This window comes from Dermacentor silvarum, chromosome 2 (assembly GCF_013339745.2).
Source record: "Dermacentor silvarum isolate Dsil-2018 chromosome 2, BIME_Dsil_1.4, whole genome shotgun sequence".
NCBI lineage: Eukaryota > Metazoa > Arthropoda > Arachnida > Ixodida > Ixodidae > Dermacentor > Dermacentor silvarum.
This window is the reverse complement of record NC_051155.1, coordinates 10,714,553-10,735,080: the sequence shown is the minus strand read 5'-3', so window position 1 is coordinate 10,735,080 and position 20,528 is coordinate 10,714,553. Positions and strand designations below refer to the sequence as shown.

At 50.7% G+C, this 20,528-nt stretch overlaps 1 protein-coding gene across 1 annotated transcript; it reads right to left on the bottom strand.

Moving 5' to 3' along the window:
- Positions 1 to 4,513: 4,513 nt before the first annotated feature.
- Positions 4,514 to 6,356, bottom strand: LOC119439901 (uncharacterized). The gene has a single exon (XM_049661101.1). The coding sequence runs from the start codon at positions 5,996 to 5,998 to the stop codon at positions 4,514 to 4,516; it is 1,485 nt and encodes a 494-aa protein (XP_049517058.1). The 5' UTR covers positions 5,999 to 6,356.
- Between the last annotated feature and the right edge of the window lie 14,172 nt (positions 6,357 to 20,528).

The following is a 20,528-nucleotide window of genomic DNA, read 5'->3' as shown; positions in this document are numbered from 1 at the left end:
GGGAAGGAACTAGCCATAAGGATATATGGAATTTTCGGCAGCAACGCCAGCCACCCACCATGGAGCCCAACAAGGGGACGCTGCAGGGCCTGTAAACACAGGTCCCGCAGACGCCAGCTGTACGTCACCACTATAACCGAATATGAAATAACCTAGGTTGGTTACTCACACAGGGTTAACCCTCGCTGCCAAGAAGATCGGAAGTAATATGGAAGTGAGTAGAAGACAGGAGAGATGAAGAGGCGAGAGAGAAAGACGAAGATTGGAGAGAGAGACAGGAAAAGGCAACTACCGATTTCCCCCGGGTGGGTCAGTCCGGGGGTGCCGTCTACGTGAAGCCGAGGCCAAAGGGGTGTGTTGCCTCCGCCGGGGGGCCATAAAGGTCCGAACACCCGGGATCGGCTCAACCCCCAGGATCCTCTTTTCCCCGGACACGGCTAAGCCACGCACGGTTAAATGTGGGAGGGTCCAACCCTCGAGTGCTCGGGTCCGTGGTGGCGCAACTCACCAAACGCCTGCTTGCGCAGACGCCCCTGTGGGGGCCATGAACTTAAGAATGCCTTCATGGCTAAAAGAAAGGCTCTAAACGGCCCCAACGACAAGCGGTACATCTGTGAAAATATGACGTCTCGGTCTAGGAAACTGCTTACATTCGCCAAAGAATAGGCGAAGGGATCAGGCTACCAGTTCGTATGGCACACAGGCGGCAAGATTCTCGTGCGCAGGGCACCAGGTGAAACCGCTGCAGTGATTAAATGTGAAAATGACTTGAAGGCTCTACACTTGTAGACGTGCTGTTCGTTTGGTTGCTTTCGGAAACTCCTTTTCCTCATGGACAGTTCGCAACATATACCAAAAGAAAAATGGTTCACTCCTCGAGGCCTCGGTGAAAAACGACTGAGCTGTATACATATGAATGCCCAATCGCTAAATAATAAAATTCCGGAATTAGAAGCATACTTTGCTAACATAAACATATCTCGTGACGTTGTTATGTTTAGTGAAACATGGCATAATGAAGATTCTGAGGTATTTAAATTGCCTAACAAAAACACATTTTACTTGAACAGGACATCAAGACGTGGCGGAGGTGTCTCGTTATTGATAGATGACTCTATGAAAACTGACTTGTTAACTGATTTCTGTTGTATAAACAATGACTACGAAATGCTTTGTGTTGAACACAAGTGCTTGCTTCTTGCCACGTGTTATCGTCCCCCTGATGGACACTATTGCACGTTTTTCACTTTTCTTGAGAAATGTTTTTATTTTTGCAAGTGAGAATAGGCAGAGAGTTATTATTGGCGGTGATTTTAACATTGACATGAAAGGTGCTACTCGCAAAACAATAGACATTGAAAGACTACTTATATCTTATGGGTACGCGAATGTTATAAAGTCAGAAACAAGATTAACCTCCACATCAGCAACACTGCTCGACCTCTTCATCACCAACTATGACCCAACCAATGTCTCAAGTGCCGTTCTAAGCTGCTGCATAGGTGACCATATGCCAATATGTATGTCTGTTAAAGCTCCCGAAAGCACCAAGTGTTGTGTCTTCAAGTACGCAGTAGCCTACTTGCCAGAACACATGTTTATTGCCACTTGCAATACAACGGAAAAGAACACAAGGCACTTACGTGGCCGTCTTATATAGCTATACAGAGCTACTAATCAGTGACATCACACACACACACACAGGCACGTGCCTTCTATCTCAGATACAACAATTCTAGACTTCAGTGACGTCAGAGCGCCACTACACGTTTTATCTAAGGGGTGATGACACAACACTCCCTTCCACCCCAAGTGTTCTTAGTAGCGGTCGGGCGGCCGTCTTTGCCGGGTGCTGCGTCGAAGCTCCGGTTGGGAAGATGGCGATGCGCTACCGCTGAACTCCCTGCCTGCAGACGATGGGTCCGGAGGGGTGGCATGTTCTTTGTTGGTAGCTACTGCCTGTTCACCTACTTGACCGGTGTCAGGCGCCTTTCGCTCCCCGTCGTCGTTTACAGGGTGTTCCCCTAAAGACCTGCGAGACACAATGTCTTGGCTACCGGCTGGCGGTTCGGTGTTTGGAGACGGCGCATGAACCGTCTCTCGCGCACCGCTATCGTTTACAGGGTGTGCACCTTGCGACCTACGAGACACAATGTCTTGGCTGCATGCTGGCGGTTCGAGGTTTGGGGATGGCGCATGAACCGATTGCGGGAAGCACTCCTGGAATGTTCGCGGTCGTAGATTATCAACGTGAACGTACCGCTCTTCGTTCCCTATCCCGACCACATAAGTGCTTGAACTCACACGTTTGTTTACCTTGCCGCTCAACCACTCCCCTTCCCCGGGGCGTAGACCCTGTACAAGGACACCTTCGCCTTCTTCGAAGTCCCTCCACGCACCTCGTCGCTGATTTGCCGACTGCTTTGTTCGCTCAAGTTTTTCTTTCATCCTTTGCTCGATATCCGGATGGAGAAGGCTCAATCTTGTCCTCGGTTTCCACGATAAGAATAGCTGGGCCGGTGTGTCTTCAGTGACCGCCGTTGGCGTGTTCCTATAATTGAATAGGAACTGGTCGATCCGGTGCTGGAGAGACTTCATCTGCCCATTTCTTTGTTCGTCCATGACCTGCTTAAAAAGATTTTTTTAAAAGTCTGTACACAACGCTCCGCGCAGCCATTTGATGCCGGGTGATAAGGAGGCGATTTAGTGTGCCGAATGCCATTCCGTCTCATGAATGTCTCGAAAAGGGCCGATGTAAACTGTGGGCCATTGTCTGTTACCACTTCTTCCGGTAACCCATACGCGGCAAATACTGTGCGCAGTTTCTCTATTGTCTTTTCACTACTAGTTGACTTCATGACAAGCACTTCAACCCACTTTGAATAGGAGTCAACTAGCACTAGAAACCAATGCTGATCACGATGAGCAAAATCCAAGTGCACACGCTCCCACCGGCGCCTAGACACTCCCCATGACATTACAGGAACCTTGGGTGCCACATTTTGGGTCAACTGGCATGTGACACATTCTTTCACTGTTTGTTCAACGTCTTGCGTAAGGCGGGGCCACCACACATGGCCTCTAGACAGCATTTTCATACGTGCCATTCCAGGATGGCCTTCGTGCAACAGCGATAGCACTTTTCCGCGAAGAGACATTGGCACTATCACCCGATTTCCCCACGTCACGCATTCTCTGTCAACAGAGAGCTCACTTCGTCGCACAAAATATGGTGCCAAAGCGTCATCAGACACCTTTGAAGGCCAGCCGACCTCCGTGTAAAACAAGACCTTTGATAACAGCTTGTCTTTGCTTGTTTCCCCTCTAATGTCTTCTGCCGAGAGTGGGAGCTCGTCCAGCATAGAAAAACCTATGTACACGTCATATGTGTACACGTCACCTGTGTTCTGAAGCGGCAGGCGTGAAAGTGCGTCAGCGTTGCCGATATCCCGTGATTTGCGATAAACCCATTTGTAGTCATAAGCAGCAATCTTTAAGGCCCAACGCTGCACGCGTGCCGCCGACATGGCAGGAATTGGCTTATCGTGTCCTAATAGCCCCACTAAGGGTTGATGGTCGGAGTATATCACAAATTTCCACCCGAAAAGGTACTTATGAAACTTCTTTAGCCCGTACACGACAGCCAGGGCTTCTTTTTCGATATGGGCGTACGCCTGCTCCGTTTTAGTCAGAGTCTTAGACGCAAAAGCGATTGGTCTTTCTTCAGATCCTTCCTTGTGAAAAAGGACTGCGCCTAAACCATACGAAGACGCGTCGTAAACCAGCCCTAGCTCCTTTGAAGGGTCATAGTAGGTGAGTACGGACGCACTCAGCAGCCAGCCCTTGGATGCTTTGAAGGTTTTTTTCTGCGGAAGCCGTCCATTTCCACTGAACATTCTCAGCTAGCAAGTCATATAATGGTTTAAGCTGTGCTGACATGTTCGGCACGAATTTCCCATAGAAATTTAACAAGCCTAAGTAGGCGCGTAGCTCGTCCTTGTTTTTTGGCGTTGGTGCTTCTTTGATAGCGCGCACCTTGTCTTCTGAAGGACGGATTCCTCTGTCATCAATCACGTGACCCAAATAGGTCACAGCCTTCTCAAAAAACTTGCATTTCTCCTTCCGCAATTGCACACCCCGTTCCTTGAACCGTGTCAGCACAGCCTCGACCTTATTATAGCATTCATCTAATGTTTCTCCTGCTATTAATACATCATCAACATGACACTCTGTCTAAACCCTTTAACATGTCATCCATCACGGCTTGGAAAATAGATGGAGCACTTGTTATTCCGTACGGCATACGAGTGTATCGAAAAAGGCCTAGGTGTGTGTTCACAGTGACCAAAGGTTGCGAATCAGGGTGCAGCTGCAACTGTTGGTACGCTGTAGAAAGGTCAAGGACAGTAAAACATTTGCATCCATGCAACGCGACAAAAATATCTTCCAACGTTGGCCAAGGGTAATACTCGGTTCTCAGACAACGGTTTACAGTCACAGTTACAGTTACAGGCTAACAATAAAGTTCGCATATGCGAACTTTATTGTTAGCCTTGGGTACGACTACTAGCGGCGTAGCCCAATCACTTTGCTGTACAGGCACCAATACTCCCGATTCCACTAGTGAATGCAATTCCTGTGCTACGGCGTCCCTGAGTGCAAATGGCACAGGTCGATGCTTACAGAAAACAGGTGTACTGCCGTCTTTGAGCACTAGGTTCACCGATGCGTCAGCTATCAGTCCTAGTGCCGGCTCAAACACTTTCGAAAATTTTTCGATGACTGCGGCCGATTTATCAAGACCGATATTACACACGCTCGTCCAATCCAACTTCAACGCCTCTAGCCAATTACGGCCCAACAACAAAGTGTCACATATTTGTGGTGTTCGGACTACAATTAAAGGCAAGGTCGCGGTTTGGCCATTGTGCTCTACGTGCACCGTCAACTTGCCTGTAATTGCCAGCGGGACACCTCCGTACGTTTTTAGCCGTAAACTACAACTTTCTAGAGGTAAGTCAGACCAATATTGCCGGTACATCTTTTCTGGCACGATAGACACAGATGCTCCTGTGTCAACTTGCATTTTGACATTCCTACCTGCCACCTTAACTTTCACAATGTAGCTACCGTCATTACTCTGACATGAAAAAATATGGCTAAGCAAAATATCGTCCTCACCACTTATACCGTCCGAGTCACCGGAGCCTTCTAAACCAGTGCTCTCTTCAAGGGCGTGCACCGAACGGGGCGTCGTTCTGCAGACCCTTGCGAGGTGTCCCACCTTTTTGCAGGCACGGCATCGATATTTGCGAAAGGGGCAGGTTGCGGCGGCGTGCGCCGATCCGCAACGGAAACACTCCGTTGATCCGGCTTGCCGCTCCGTGGTCTTGCTCGCTGCCCTTGTCCATGCGGTAGCCTCTGGTTTTCTTTGTTGGGGTTGCTGGACCAGGTTCACCTCGCCGAGGTCTTTAGGGTGAATCTTCCTTGTTTCGGTGCGAGCGAGTTCTCCACTTTTGGCAAGGTCATAAGCAGCTTGGAACGTCAGGGTACTCTTCTTGAGAAGCTCGGCTTGTGTTGCTTCGTTTCTCAGTCCGGCCACGAACCGATTCCGCAAAGCGTCATCCAGGAATTGGCCAAACTCACAGGATGCAGCCAACCTTTTTAGTTCCAATGCAAACATAGCAACTGGTTCGTTTTCTTGCTGCGACCGACGGTTGAACCGGAATCTTTCTGCTATCACCAAGGGCTTCGGTGAATAGTGCCCTTTTAGAGCCCTGACCAGTTCGTCGTAGGTTTTGGCTTCGGGCTTCACTGGGGCCAACAAATTCTTCAACGTGCGGTAGGCCTGTTTTCCAATGGCAGTCACAAAAGCGGATACCTTCAAGTAGTCGCTGACCTGGGTGGCCCGGATGTAGTGTTCAAAGCGTTCCACGTAAGATTCGAAGTCTTCGTCTCCCTCCTCCGTGAACGACTCGAAGCAGCCGAAGGAAGCCATGCTGTGGTAGTCCGCCTAGACGCCTGCTGTTCCCAAACAGCTGGAGCCGCAACCAGCACTTCAGCCGTGGCTATCGTCCGCTATTCGTATCCCATCCTCGTCGCCACTGTTATGTCTTCAAGTACGCAGTAGCCTACTTGCCAGAACACATGTTTATTGCCACTTGCAATACAACGGAAAAGAACACAAGGTACTTACGTGGCCGTCTTATATAGCTATACAGAGCTACTAATCAGTGACATCACACACACACACACACACACAGGCACGTGCGTTCTATCTCAGATACAACAATTCTAGACTTCAGTGACGTCAGAGCGCCACTACACGTTCTATCTAATGGGTGATGACACAACACCAAGAAAATGATGAAAACGTGTATAACCTTGCAAAGCATTACGAAAAACTCTCTGGAAGCATTTCAGATCGAGATACGAGGGACCTGCTGGGATAAAGTTTTTCTAGAAAACACAGCAGAAAAGGCTTACGATATCTTCATTAGTACCTTTGTGGCAGTATACAGGAAACACTTTGTCACGAAAGAGCGAAAAATCGGTACAATGATTCGAAAGCCTTGGGTAACCAAAGAGCTTTTAACGAAAATGAGAAAACGAGATAGGTTGTATGCGAAGTTTCTAAAAACTCGGGAACCTTTACATCCTAAATTGTTTAAGACCTTTAGAAATAAGTTTTAAAAAGAATTAGGAACGGCAAGAGACGCGTGTTATATTCGGGAGTTTGAATCTTGCACAGGACAAACTGATAAACTATGGAACAAGATTAACGCTCTTACGGGACGGAAGCAGAAGGGAGAGTCACCACAAGAAATTTCATTAAACGGACGCCTAGTGAAACACCAGGAACTTGAGTACTTCGTAGCCAAGAATTCTGACCCGAATTCTCGCCCCACTAATGATATCGCAACACCTAGAAACAAAAGTTCCGTTTTTCTCGTACCAACTGACTCTGCTGAGGTGTGTTCCGTTTATTTGAACCTTAAAAATTCACGTAGCTGTGACGTAGACGACCTGCAGATACGACCTATTAAATATGTCATTCATGAAATCACCCCTATTTTGGTGTACATTTACAACTTGTGTATTTCTTGTGGTACTTTTTCTGACAGAATGAAAACTGCCAGAGTGACCCCCATTTTTAAAAAAGGTGACAAACAAAATGTAAAAAAACTATCGCCCAATATCGATCCTCCCAATTTTCTCAAAGGGCTTGGAGAAAATTATCCAAAATCGGTTGTCATCATTTTGTAGCAGATACCACCTTATAACTGAATCTCAGTATGGATTTCAGAAGCACAAATCCACAGAACTGGCACTGTTAGATCAGAAAGAGTACATATTAAGAAACTTCGAAAACAGGTTAATAACAATCGGTATATTTGTTGATTACACGCAAGCCTTTGACCACATCAATCATAATATTCTCCTCAGTAAGCTAGAATGGTATGGAGTAAGGGGCACGCTACTCGCATTATTATCCTCCTATCTCAATAACAGGCATCAGTTTGTCTCAATAAATGAATTCAAATCGCAACCCAAACAAATAATTTCAGGTGTACCACAAGGAAGTATTCTGGGGCCGCTACTTTTCAACATTTATGTCAATGATCTAATATCTATTTACAAACAAGCAAAATTTGTAATGTATGCCGATGACGCAAGTATTTTTATATCGTCTCATAACTACACAGAATTACTGAAAATGGCAAATGAACTTCTTGATAGGCTTTCCACTTGGTCAAACAAGAATTGTCTACAGGTTAACTGCAATAAGACCAAAGCAGTAATTTTTTGAACTCCAGGTAAAGAAATCCCACAGCATCACAATTTAACGTTTGAGTCTACGAATATTGAGGTCGTGAACACAATTAAAATTCTTGGTGTAACCTTCTCCAACACCTTACAATGGGACGACCACATAGACTCAGTCCTCAAGAAGCTCAGTAGCACAGTTGGTATGCTAAGTCGCAATAGACACACTTTCCCCACTTCTATTAAAATACTGCTTTATAAAGCTTTGTTTGCCTCGCATATCAATTACGGTCATTTAGTATGGGGTACTACCACACAAACAAATCTTAACAATATACTTGTCATGCAGGAAAGGGCGCTACGTATTATTGCCAATGTATCTTATACTGACCACACCGCACCACTCTTCGATAGGTACCGCATAAAAAACATTCATGACCTGTACACTTATAGACTCCTACGGGAGTATTACTTCAGTATAAAGAAACATAACGTTACGCTTGTGAAAATCTCCAACCTACATCACAATGTACCTGCCTACACGACCCGCCGCACTGAAATATGGAATGTTGCAAGGTATAGGACAAATTATAGCAAACAGATGCTTGAAAATAATTTACCGAGGTTATTAAATTCTTTCAAAGAAATAGACATTGATATTGGAAAAAATGTCACAGTTTCGCCCTAAGGGCGAAGCAATGAATGCGATAGCAACACAGCAATGTCATACGAAGTAAGGTGAGCGGCTTTGGTAGCAATATGAATTGTAGTAAACATGAGCTGATTAAGTAAGCAGGTGTGCTGCGGCGTAAGTAGACCGACATGAAGAGAGACTCGATGACCACGAGAAGGCGCGTGTGAAACGGTGGTGTTGATGAGAAGCGCTTCCCGTGGGCAGCGCGCGTGCGAAGGGACACACCTGTAGCGCTGCACTGCCGATCCGGGCAGCATTACATGTGTAGCGTGCGTTGGAAAATGTGACCCGACTATTACTAACTGAATGAACAAGCGTGGTGTGAGCGCGCACAAACAAACATGAAGAGATCACACTGAATGACTGTAGACAACGACTGTCAAAACGCTGGCAGCAAGCATACGCCACTGCGGGCGAAGGTACGTGCGGTCTATCGCTTCAACAGGAACTGAGCCGCGAATGCACGGCTCATAAAGGTCAGAGCCGTGTGGAGATAAGAGACGGTGCGGCGAGCGACGAGCGCGGTTGTTGGCAGAAGAAAAGTGCGCCCCCCCCCCCCCCCCCCCCCGCTTTCTCCGGCGCTGGCTTCCCGCTTCCTTGCTTGCGCGCGGGAGAGATAAGAGACCGTGCGGCCGAGCGACGAGCGCGGTTGTTGGCACAGTAGAAGTGCCCCCCCCCCCCCCCCCGCTCCCTCCGGCGCTGGCTTCCCGCTTCGTTGCTTGCGCGTGGGGGATTGAGTGCGTTCGCTCTCCGTGATAGCGTGCGTCGCAGCACGCTTGCGCTCGGGCATACGGCGCGCGGTGAAGATTTTATCTATACGGAACCTCACGGCGACGGCGACGGCGACGACGACGGCGACGGCGACGGCGACGGCGACGGCTACGGCGACGGCGACGGCGACGGCGACGCCGACGGCAGAAATCCGGTTGAAGTGTCCATATAATTGCTATCGCAATAAAATGAACCCTCCAGAATTTAAGGCTTTTCTACGCTCCTATACTTAGGTATTCCAATATAAAATGTAACACATTCTTCCCTCAATAATTTTTCAATTAATCTTCGATATCACTTATCTCTTAAAACTGAATTGAAAACCTTACATTGCCTTGTTTACGAGTTTCTTTTGATCATATTGCTACGGAACAGTATTTGCCTTGACGAAGAGGCGAGCAGTGTGAAGACGACGACGAAGATTAGAGGCTACTGCGGGCTGTGGCTTCTTGGCCAAGTGCGGCGCATTTCTTTGTAAATATACTTGTATATAGCTTTTCGTCGGCGTCTTCCTACGTAACATATCTGGTGGAGGTGGACGTTCCCTGTACCTCGTCACGGAGCTTCGCAGTTGAAGGTACGTCGAGCCTTCCGGCATGGCTCCCGCCGACGACAGCTCGACTCAGCCGGCTCCGACACCTGCTGCCACTTCGACGGCCTACATCGCTCTCCCCGCTTCCCGCGATCCTGGCGTATTCTCGGGCAAAGATGGGGAAGACGTCGACGACTGGATCAGCCTGTACGAACACGTCAGCCGCAATAACCGGTGGGACCCTACTATCATGCTCGCCAACGCACTCTTTTATCTCGGTGGCACACCTCGAGTTTGGTTTCGGACACACGAAGATGAGATCACCAGTTGGGATTCGCTTAAACAAAAGCTCCGAGACTTGTTCGGCAACTCCTATGGTCACCAACTTGCCGCGCAGAGGGCGTTATCCGGCCGTGTGCAGACGTCTACAGAGCCCTACGTCACGTACATTCAGGACGTCTTGGCTCTGTGCCGCAAAGTTGACGCACACATGACTGAGCCCGACAAGGTTTCCCACATCCTCAAAGGCATTGCCGATGACGCCTTCAACTTGCTCGTATTCAACAACGTGGCGACGGTGGATGCAGTTATAAAAGAGTGTCGCCGCCTGGAACTCGCTAAAAGCCGACGTATCGACCAGCAGTTTGCCCGTCTGCCCAACACCCCAGCGACATCTTCCTGTGCCGACGCTCCTCGTCCCAACAACACTGGTGATATTACCAGGATCGTCCGGCGTGAGATTGAGGCCGCCTATCCGGCTGCCTTCGACTCCAGCTCCTCCAACGCACCTGCAGTCACGGTTTCCCTGATCCAGGCAGTTGTCCGCCAGGAGTTCGCGAACATGGGTCTTCACACCGTCTTCTCGGCCCATCGCCCTGATACCCATCCGGCTTCTCCGATTACGCCCCGTCCCACATCTTATTATCCACCACGTTTCCGCAACCCATCTGAATGGCGCACTGCTGACGACAAGCCCATTTGTTTTCACTGCCGTAGAATCGGGCACATTTCTCGCCACCATCGCAGTCGTTGGAGTTCCCCGACCGGGTCTACTTATACTGCCTACTCTCGCCCAGGTGGCCCTTCTCGACCCTATGCCGCACGCTTCGATAATGCCGCCACTGATTCTCCTGCGCCGAACCGTCCCTATTCTCGTTCGCCTTCGCCCCAACGACGACAATCTCGCTCTCCTCAGCCCCGTCACTCCCATTCGCCGACTCCCTTCGGACGCCGCTCCCAGCCGGAAAAACTAGACGATGCAACGCCTCGAGGTGACGCTGCATTGCTCCCTACGCCGCCAAATCCTCTACTGACGTTGCCCACTCATCTGAACCTTCTTGACGTGCAAGTCGACGGTGTTTCTGTATCTGCTCTTATAGACAAAGGGGCGCATGTATCAGTAATGAGCGCTGACCTTCGTAACCGGCTGAAGAAGATACCCACACCCCCCACGGTGCCTGTTGTCCGTGTCGCCGATGGCGGAACAGCCCCCGTAATTGGTATGTGTGCCGCCCGCGTCTCCTTCGCCGATCGCTCCACTATCGTGCTATTCACAGTCATCGCCCACTGTCCCCATTACATCATCCTCGGCTTGGACTTCCTCTCCGCGCATTCTGCTCTCATCGACTGTTCCGCCAGTACTCTCCGCCTTGACCTGCCTGTTCTGGATCCCTCTGAACCACACCCTAGTCGCCTCAGTTCCGTCGACTTCGTTCGCTTGCCACCTTCGGCACTGACCTACGTTGACTTAGTCTCATCCCCACCAGTGCCCGACGGTCACTACATCGCGGCTCCCATGCAAGACGTCCTGCTTACACACGGGATCACAGTGCCTCATACAGTTTTATCTGTTACGGCGAATTGCGTCTGCCTGCCAGTGGTCAATTTTGGCTTGACGGCACAAGTGCTGCCACGCGGGATGTCTCTGGCCCAGCTTTGCTCATTCGAGGATCACTCAGTAGCATCTATTGCAGTAGACGACAATTCAGCCGATCCTCCTCTACCATCGCAGTCGGCAACTTGTGCCATTGCCGACTTACAGAAAATGATTGCGCCAGACATGCCGTCCGAGCACGCTCGTGAGCTCTACCGCGTTCTGTTATCCTACCATGATATTTTTGACTTTAACGATCGCCCAAACTACAGCTGTTAAACATCGCATTAATACCGGCGATGCCCCTCCTATTCATCGCCGCCCGTATCGAGATTCCCCGGCTGAGCGTCAAGTTATTCACGCAGAACTTCGCAAAATGCTTGCCAAGAACATTATTGAACCGTCGTGTAGTCCATGGGCGTCACCTGTTGTACTGGTAAAAAAGAAGGATGGCTCATGGCGCTTTTGCATGGATTATCGGCACCTGAACAGGGTTACCAAAAAAGACGTGTATCCCCTACCTCGGATTGATGACGCCCTTGACTGCCTCCACGGTGCTCGCTACTTCTCCTCTATTGACTTTCGCTCCGGCTACTGGCAGATTGCTGTGGACGATCTAGACCGCGAGAAGACTGCTTTTGTAACACCCGACGGTCTTTATCAATTCAAAGTGATGCCTTTCGGTCTATGTAACGCTCCTGCCACTTTTGAACGCATGATGGACTCCCTTCTTCATGGCTTCAAATGGTCCACGTGCCTGTGCTACTTAGACGACGATATAGTATTCACCCCAACGTTCGCTACACACTTGGAGCGCCTCTCAGCAGTCCTGGACGTTTTTCGTCGAGCCGGTCTACAACTCAACGCATCGAAGTGCCAATTCGGCCGTCGCCAGATTACTGTCCTTGGACATCTTGTTGACGCGCACGGAGTGCAACCGGACCCAGGCAAGATCCATGCTGTTACGCACTTCCCTGTTCTGAAGTGTGTCAAAGATGTGCGCAGCTTCGTCGGCCTTTGTTCGTACTTCCGCCGTTTCGTGAAAAATTTCGCGGTCATAGCACGACCACTAACGGAGCTTTTGAAAAAAGACACCCCTTTCCAGTGGGGCGATAACGAGGCCTCTGCGTTCTCGCATCTAATCGACCTCCTCACAACGCCTCCCGTTCTGGCCCATTTCAATCCTTCTGCGCCTACCGAAGTCCGTACTGATGCCAGCGGCCACGGAATTGTCGCAGTACTGGCACAACGCCAGCGCGGCAGCGACCGTGTTATCGCTTACGCCAGCAGAATCCTTTCACCCTCCGAGCGCAACTATTCCATCACTGAGCGTGAGTGTCTGGCCCTAGTTTGGGCGGTTGCGAAGTTCCGTCCATACTTATATAGCCGGCCCTTTTCCGTTGTCACAGACCACCACGCGCTTTGCTGGTTATGCTCACTGAAAGATCCTACAGGAAGACTTGGTCGCTAGGCCTTACGCCTCCAAGAATATTCGTATACTGTTACCTGCAAATCCGGCCGACTACACAAGGATGCTGACTGCCTGTCTCGCTACCCAGTAGACAAGCCTGACGATGCCGACAGTTAACGCCAACGGTATTTTCTCTGTGCCTGACTTCGCTAACATCGCCGATGAGCAGTACCGGGACCTATCGCTGCGAGCACGCATCGAGCGTCTGCGCTCTACACCTACCGACGCCTCCGTTCGCCGATATGTCCTCCACGGCGGCATTATGTACCGAAGGAACTTCCTCCCTGATGGATCTGATCTTCTTGTCGTGCCAAAACATCTACGACGGACTGTGCTCTTTGAGATGCATGACGCACCCACTGCAGGCCATCTTGGGGTAACCCGCACGTACGACCGCGTCCGACGCCGCTTCTATTGGCCTGGTCGCGCTCGCTCCGTCCGACGCTATGTTGCTGTCTGTGATCCCTGCCAGCGTCGGAAAACACCTCAGGTGCTACCTGCCGGTCATCTCCAGCCGATCACCGTCCCTGTGGAACCGTTCTTTCGTGTTGCATTAGACCTCCTCGGCCCCTTTCCCACGTCATCTTCGGGGAACAAATGGGTAGCCGTCGCAACTGATTACGCCACCCGATACGCTATCACGCGGGCTCTCCCTACCAGTTGCGCCACTGACGTCGCGGACATTCTCTTACGTGACATTATCTTGGTTCATGGCGCCCCGCGACAGCTGCTTACTGACCGTGGTCGCAACTTCCTGTCGAAAGTTATCGCCAACATTGTGCGTTCCTGCTCCACTAAACACAAGCTGACTACCTCATACCATCCTCAAACGAATGGCCTGACGGAGCGGTTAAACCGTACCCTTACCGATATGCTGTCCAAGTACGTTTCCAAGGACCACCACGACTGGGACATTGCCCTTCCTTACGTCACATTTGCGTACAATTCTTCCCGGCACGACACCGCCGGATTTCCTCCATTTTATTTACTGTACGATCGCGAACCGACCTTGCCCCTTGATACGGCACTTCCTCCTGCTGCGATCTCAACAAGCGAGTATGCGCGTGACGCCATCGCCCTCGCCGACCATGCACGCCAGCTTGCCCGTACTCGACTGACAGCCTTGCAAACCACTCAGCAGCGTTAGTACAACACCCGCCACCGTGACGTACAGTTTTCGCCTGGTGCGCTCGTGCTCCTGTGGTCGCCCTCGCGTCACGTCGGACTTTCAGAGAAGCTCCTTTCGCGATACACAGGGCCCTACCGCGTGCTGCGCCAGGTGACGCCTGTGACGTACGAAATTGAACCTGTGAGTTCGACCTCGCCGTCTACACTGGCATCTAGTGATGTCATGCATGTCAGTAGGCTCAAGGCCTACTACACTGCTTCCGAGTCAGGCCTTTAATCGCTCCGAGACGGCGTTTTTGCCGCCGGGGGTAGTGCTACGGAACAGTATTTGCCTTGACGAAGAGGCGAGCAGTGTGAAGACGACGACGAAGATTTGAGGTTACTGCGGGCTGTGGCTTCTTGGCCAGATGCGGCGCATTTAGAGGTAGAGCCTTGGAGTTATTGGCACATAACTTTGTAAATATACTTGTATATAGCTTTTCGTATGCGTCTTCCTACGTAACAATATTGTGCCTTGTAACCACTGCTCTGCCAAGTGTATAGGATGCAGGGCCGGTCAAGCCTCAAGAAGGCTTTTTACCTGTCATCCTCAACATTGCATTTGCCTTGTAATGTTGGAATAAATATTTCGATTTGATTTGATTTGATTTGAAGTCTCAGCTCACTACATGCCTGAGCACATATCAGAACACGTTCAGACACACACTGCACTCAAGGCGTTATAAAACATTCCTCTTCCCTAGTTGACCCAACTAGTGGATAGGATCACCTTGGTGTGGCCAATCAGAGGGGTCGTATTTGTTTACAGAACTCCGCCTCTAATGTTGCACCTTCGAAGCAAGGACGAGCAATCTGGAAAGAGGGGATTCACACTCCTACGAAAGTCGTCTCCTTGGTTTCTATCTCTCAGTGGCGTTCGTCTTGCCAGGGTCGGGAGAGTGACCTTCGCGCTGGCCCCCGCTTCCACGAAGGGTGGCGGTTGTGGTCGCTTCGTGAGCCTCTTTGTCATCGCGTCCCAGCCGGTGTCGCGCCGCGTCGCCAGGAAGGCGGCCGCTGATGAAGGTGTGGAATCGGGGGAAACACACAAACGATGCGCACTGCCGATTTGGGGCGCTTGTGGTAGAGCACTGCACGGGCTCGGGCTTACCCGAAAGCCCGGGCCCGGCCCGGCCCGTGGGCCGGGCCAGGCCGGGTAGAGGAGTTTTTTCACGGGCTCGGGCCGGGCTCGGGCACGGCGTGTGCTTTTTGACCCGGGCCCGGGCCGGGCTCGGGTTTTTTTTCGCGGGCCCGGGCCGGGCTCGGGCTTTCTGCGAGTTATTCTCGGGCTTCTCAATTCTGAAAAACAAGTATTTTTCGGTCTCGGGCCGGGTTCGGGCCGGGTTGAAGTCGGGCTCGGGCCGGGCTCGGGCTTAAGGTAAAGGGGTGGCGGGCCGGGCCGGGCGGGTAGCGTAGATTATTTCCGGGCCCGGGCCGGGCCCGGGTCTCGCCATAAAAGTTTTGATCGGGCTCGGGCGGGCCACCCAATGTAAAAACGGGCCCGGGCCGGGCCCGGGCCGCAAAAATCGGCCCGTGCAGTGCTCTAGCTTGTGGGCCCGTCAACGTCGGTGTCGGGCACCGTCGCGGTCTGGGCGACGCTGATAAAAGGGCCTGCCTCGATGGGAAGCAATCAAAGAATGCGCCCGGCCGATTCGGGATGCCATAGAGTCCTCCCCCGAATAAAGATCCGACTCGAGGGTGACCAGCTGTCAGGTTGCCCGAAGCGTCGGTGGTCAGTTGTGAACTCGGGGTTTCTTTTTGAAATGATGGCCGGTGACACACTCGAGCATGAGGTCCCAGCATTAACCTCGTTGTGGCCTTCTCCCTGGGAATACACACAAACCACAGGGCACAAAAAAGCGCCTTGCTCGCACCGAGAGCCATCGGGTCTAGCGAACAAATCAACGCACCTGCCTTTATCTATAATAATAGCACCAAAGTAGCCATCAAATCACTAAACCTTCGCTAAAGCCCACAATATTGAGATTAGACCAGGATTCACAACTTTCTCGCAACCTCCGACACCTAAGAGTCATTTCCAGTGACAAAGCACACCACGGTGCGCAAGCGCCCGAAATCTTTTTAAATCTACTTTTGCTAGTTTTATTGCGATAGCAATTATATGGACACTCCAAAGCAGATTTCTGCCGTCGCCGTCGCCGTGAGGTTCCGTATGACGTCAATGGAGATGAAATCGTCGCCGCGCGCCGCCGAACGCTGTATGTGCGAGTAAAAGGGCGCGAGGGACGCGCTCTTTCACGGGGAGTGAACCCACGGCGGAAAACAAGCACGTGTTCTGCGCCGTGCTTCCTTAAGGGCTGCAGAAGGAGGCGTCTCTTTCCTCCTTTACAATCACCATATATGTAGAGCAAACACGCCTTCTTCCGACGCGCTAAAGGCGGTGGGGGGGGGGGGGGGGGGGAGGGAAGGGAGGTGACTTTTAGCTGCGGCACCAAGTGCCTATTTATATCAGAGGCTCCGGCACCAGTCAGCAACGCCGCACGCATTTTGTGCAAACGCGGGCAAAACGCCGACGGCGTCGACATTAGTTCTGCGTGTTGCCGGTGCTGCTGCATGTCCAAGTTTATACAGCTGATAAAGCTACTATCATTTACTCCGTATATCTCTCTGCAAATTTGCTATCGCAATTGATGCTTCGCCTTTCAGGTGAAACTGCGACCACTTTTTCGCTTAAAGCAATAATTTGGACCCAAAATTTTGTGCCGCCAAAGTGAGCTCGCGTGTACCTCTGAGTTCAACAAACCCAGATCTTGCGTAAATTACGTCCTGAAAACCACAAAAAGATTCGCGCTTATTTCTAAGTACTTTCACGCAGTAAATGAAACTGTTGCCGTCTTCTAAATACACGTGCGAGACACGCACCAACTCTTTGCTTCTTTATGTCCGCGCATGACACGCCTTAATGGAACGGTACAAACACATTCTAAAATTGTGCAGTTAACCGCCCCCCCCCCCCCCCAACGGCTTCTCGACGAACGCGTTTTACTTTCAAAGAATAAATCTCGCTAACACTTCCAAAAAGTGAACTGATAATCAAGCGTGCCACTACAGGTTTAAAACAAATAGCCTGGACCTGACACTGCAAGCGTATCTCACAGACAAAAAAAAGAAGACTGACTATCTGCTTAAAAAAAGAACGACATGTCGAAAAAAAAGTTTCAAACATTTAAACGCGCGTAAACCATCTCTTTCAGAATACCAATGAGCTTCTAAAACAAACAATAAATAAACTCCAAACGTGCATATCGAAATGATCTCTAGTCTCGGAGATCCCAAACATTTAACCAAACACAAAAAAGAAAAACAAACAAAGAAAATGATGTTTCCACAAACCCTGTATCGCCGCTTTTTGTTCCGAATAGCCTACAGTTTCGCTATATTTTTAAGCCGTACTCGAGGCGGGCGCGGTCAGAGAGCCTGTCTTGTCAACGAGGCATTCAAGTCTGAAGGGGCAGGAGGCGCAGCAAGAGTTGCACACGAGGAGTTGTCAGAAGCTGAAATGTGGTGGCCGGCATGATTTGCGCAAGTGATATGCCGCGCGGGAGAACTTGTGCACAAGGTCCACTAGCGGAAGACAGGAAGTGTTGTCCCTAATGGTAATGATAGTGTGAGTAAACGCTTCGTTATGCGAGAGCATGACATCCCGATTAGGGGATACGATGTAGTCACCGTTTGGTTTAGGTGGAACGGGTGAAACACCTATGTAGGTAACGGCAAGGTGAGGGAGGCGAATATGCTTGGTGGTACACAGCTGGATCGGAGCACTATCGGGGGGATCAATAGCAACCCGCATTCCAGGAATTAGTGATCATCAGGTTGTGGTTGCAGGTAATCAAACGAAAACACAAAAAAGCGCAAAAGTAGAGGAGCATTCTTCTTTGATGATTCATCAATTCCCAATAAACTATTTGAATATTTGCCTGTTTTTTAATACTTAGTAGAGGAACATGGCGTAGATTACTTGTGGAGTAGATTTAGAAATAGGTTCAGTTCAGTTCAGTTTATTTCCTTAAAGGCCCTTTTTCAGGGGTGTTACATAAGGCGTGGGGTACCTCATGCTGCGAAAAATTCAACGTATTGACCAATGGGAACGACATTTCAAAAAACACCGCATATCCACGGGGTGAATGATGATGAGTGGGCGAAGCTCCGGAGGGAATCATCGGTAAGCCGTGAATCTTCCGTGTAATTCGCCCAGTCTCGCCGCACTAAATCGAACGATTGACTTCCACCAATGACACGCGCCATGTGTGACGTCATTCCTATCTTATAACAGCGCCCTTCATTATAATTGCACCATCTCCGGCTTAAGGGGACGCTAGCACAAACGCGTTAGAAACGTGCAGTACTCTCTAGTAAGGGGGAGAGGCCACAGCGTCTTACGCAGCCGTTTACACATGCCGGAACGTGCACCTCGTTTGCCGACGCCATCAGCGGTTATGAATACGGGGGTAAGGCGGAGAGGCCACAGCGTCTTACACCAGCTTCTTACACGCGCCGCAACGCGCTAGCACAAACGCGTTAGAAACGCGCAGTCTTTCGTTAATGTTGGGTATTTATTGCCATCGTGGTGCGTGTGTCCATGTGCGCTTCGTGGCGTAGTGGTTAGCGCCGCGCGTTCGGAAGCGAGGGGTCCCTGGTTCGATTCCGCGCTACGGACGCAACTTTCGGAATTTTTTAGGGGTGAAGCTCGTTAGGGTGTGGGTCTGTCCCTCCTCTGTAGTATGTAGTAGTAGTAGTAGTAGTCGTCGTCGTAGTAGTAGGTAGCCACGTCTACTTTTATGAGAAAAAAAAGTTGTCGCAGTTTCACCTGAAAGGCGAAGCATCAATTGCGATAGCAAATTTGTAGACATCTGTACGGAGTAATGATAGTAGCTTTATCAGCTGTATAAACTTGGACATGCAGCAGCACCGGCAACACGCAGAACTGTTGTCGATGCCGTCGGCGTTTTGCCCGCGTTCGCACGAAACGCGTGTGGCGTTGGTGACTGTTGCCGGAGCCTCTGATATAAATAGGCACTTGGTTCCGCAGCTAAACGTCGCCTCCCTTCCCTCCCCCTCCCCCCCCCCCGCGCCCTTTCGCGCGTCGGAATAAGGCGCGTTTGCTCTACATATATGGTGATTGTAAAGGAGGAAAGAGACGCCTACTTCTGCAGCCCTTAAGGAAGCATGGCGCAAACCGCGCGTTTGTTCTCCGCCGTGGGTGGAGAACACGGCGGAGAACAAACGCCGTGGGTGGAAGAAGAAGAAATAAACTTTATTATAACGTGAAAGGGTGAATGTGGTTGGGGCCCTTAGTCCAGGGCCCCAATGGCTGCCGCCACCGCTCTTGCTCGTCGGATCAGGGCCAGCCAGAACTGAGGCTCGGAGCGACGGAGGATCGCCTCCCACTGCGCACATGTTGGTTGGGGGGATTTTAGAATGGGGGTATCAGTTGGTAGTTTTGGGCACTCCATCGGTGGAGAACTCCCCGTGAAAGCGCGCGTCCCTCGCGCCCTTTCACTCGCACATACAGCGTTCGGCGGCGCGCGGCGACGCTTTCATCTCCATTGACGTCATAGGAACCTCATGGCGACGGCGACGACGACGGCGACGCCGACGGCAGAAATCTGGTTTGGAGTGTCCATATAATTGCTATCGCAATAAAACACCGCATATTCACGGGGTGAATGATGAAGAGTGGGCGAAGCTCCGGAGGGAATCATCGGTAAACCGTGAATCTTCCGTGTAATTCGCCCAGTCTCGCCGCACTAAATCGAACGATTGACTTCCACCAATGACACGCGCCATATGTGACGTCATTCCTATTTTATAACAGCGCCCTTCATTATAATTGCACCATCTCCCGCTTAAGGAGACGCTAGCACAAACGCGTTAGAAACGTGCAGTACTCTCTAGTAAGGGGGAGAGGCCACAGCATCTTACGCAGCCGTTTACACATGCCGGAACGTGCACCGCGTTTGCCGACGCCATCAGCGTTTATGAACACGGGGGTAAGGCAGAGAGGCCACAGCGTCTTACACCAGCTTCTTACACGGGCCGTGACGCGCTAGCACAAACGCGTTAGAAACGCGCAGTCTTTCGTTAATGTTGGGTATTTATTGTCATCGTGGTGCGTGTGCCCATGTGCGCTTCGTGGCGTAGTGGTTAGCGCCGCGCGCTCGGAAGCGAGGGGTCCCTGGTTCGATTCCGCGCTACGGACACAACTTTCGGAATTTTTTTTCATAAAAGTAGA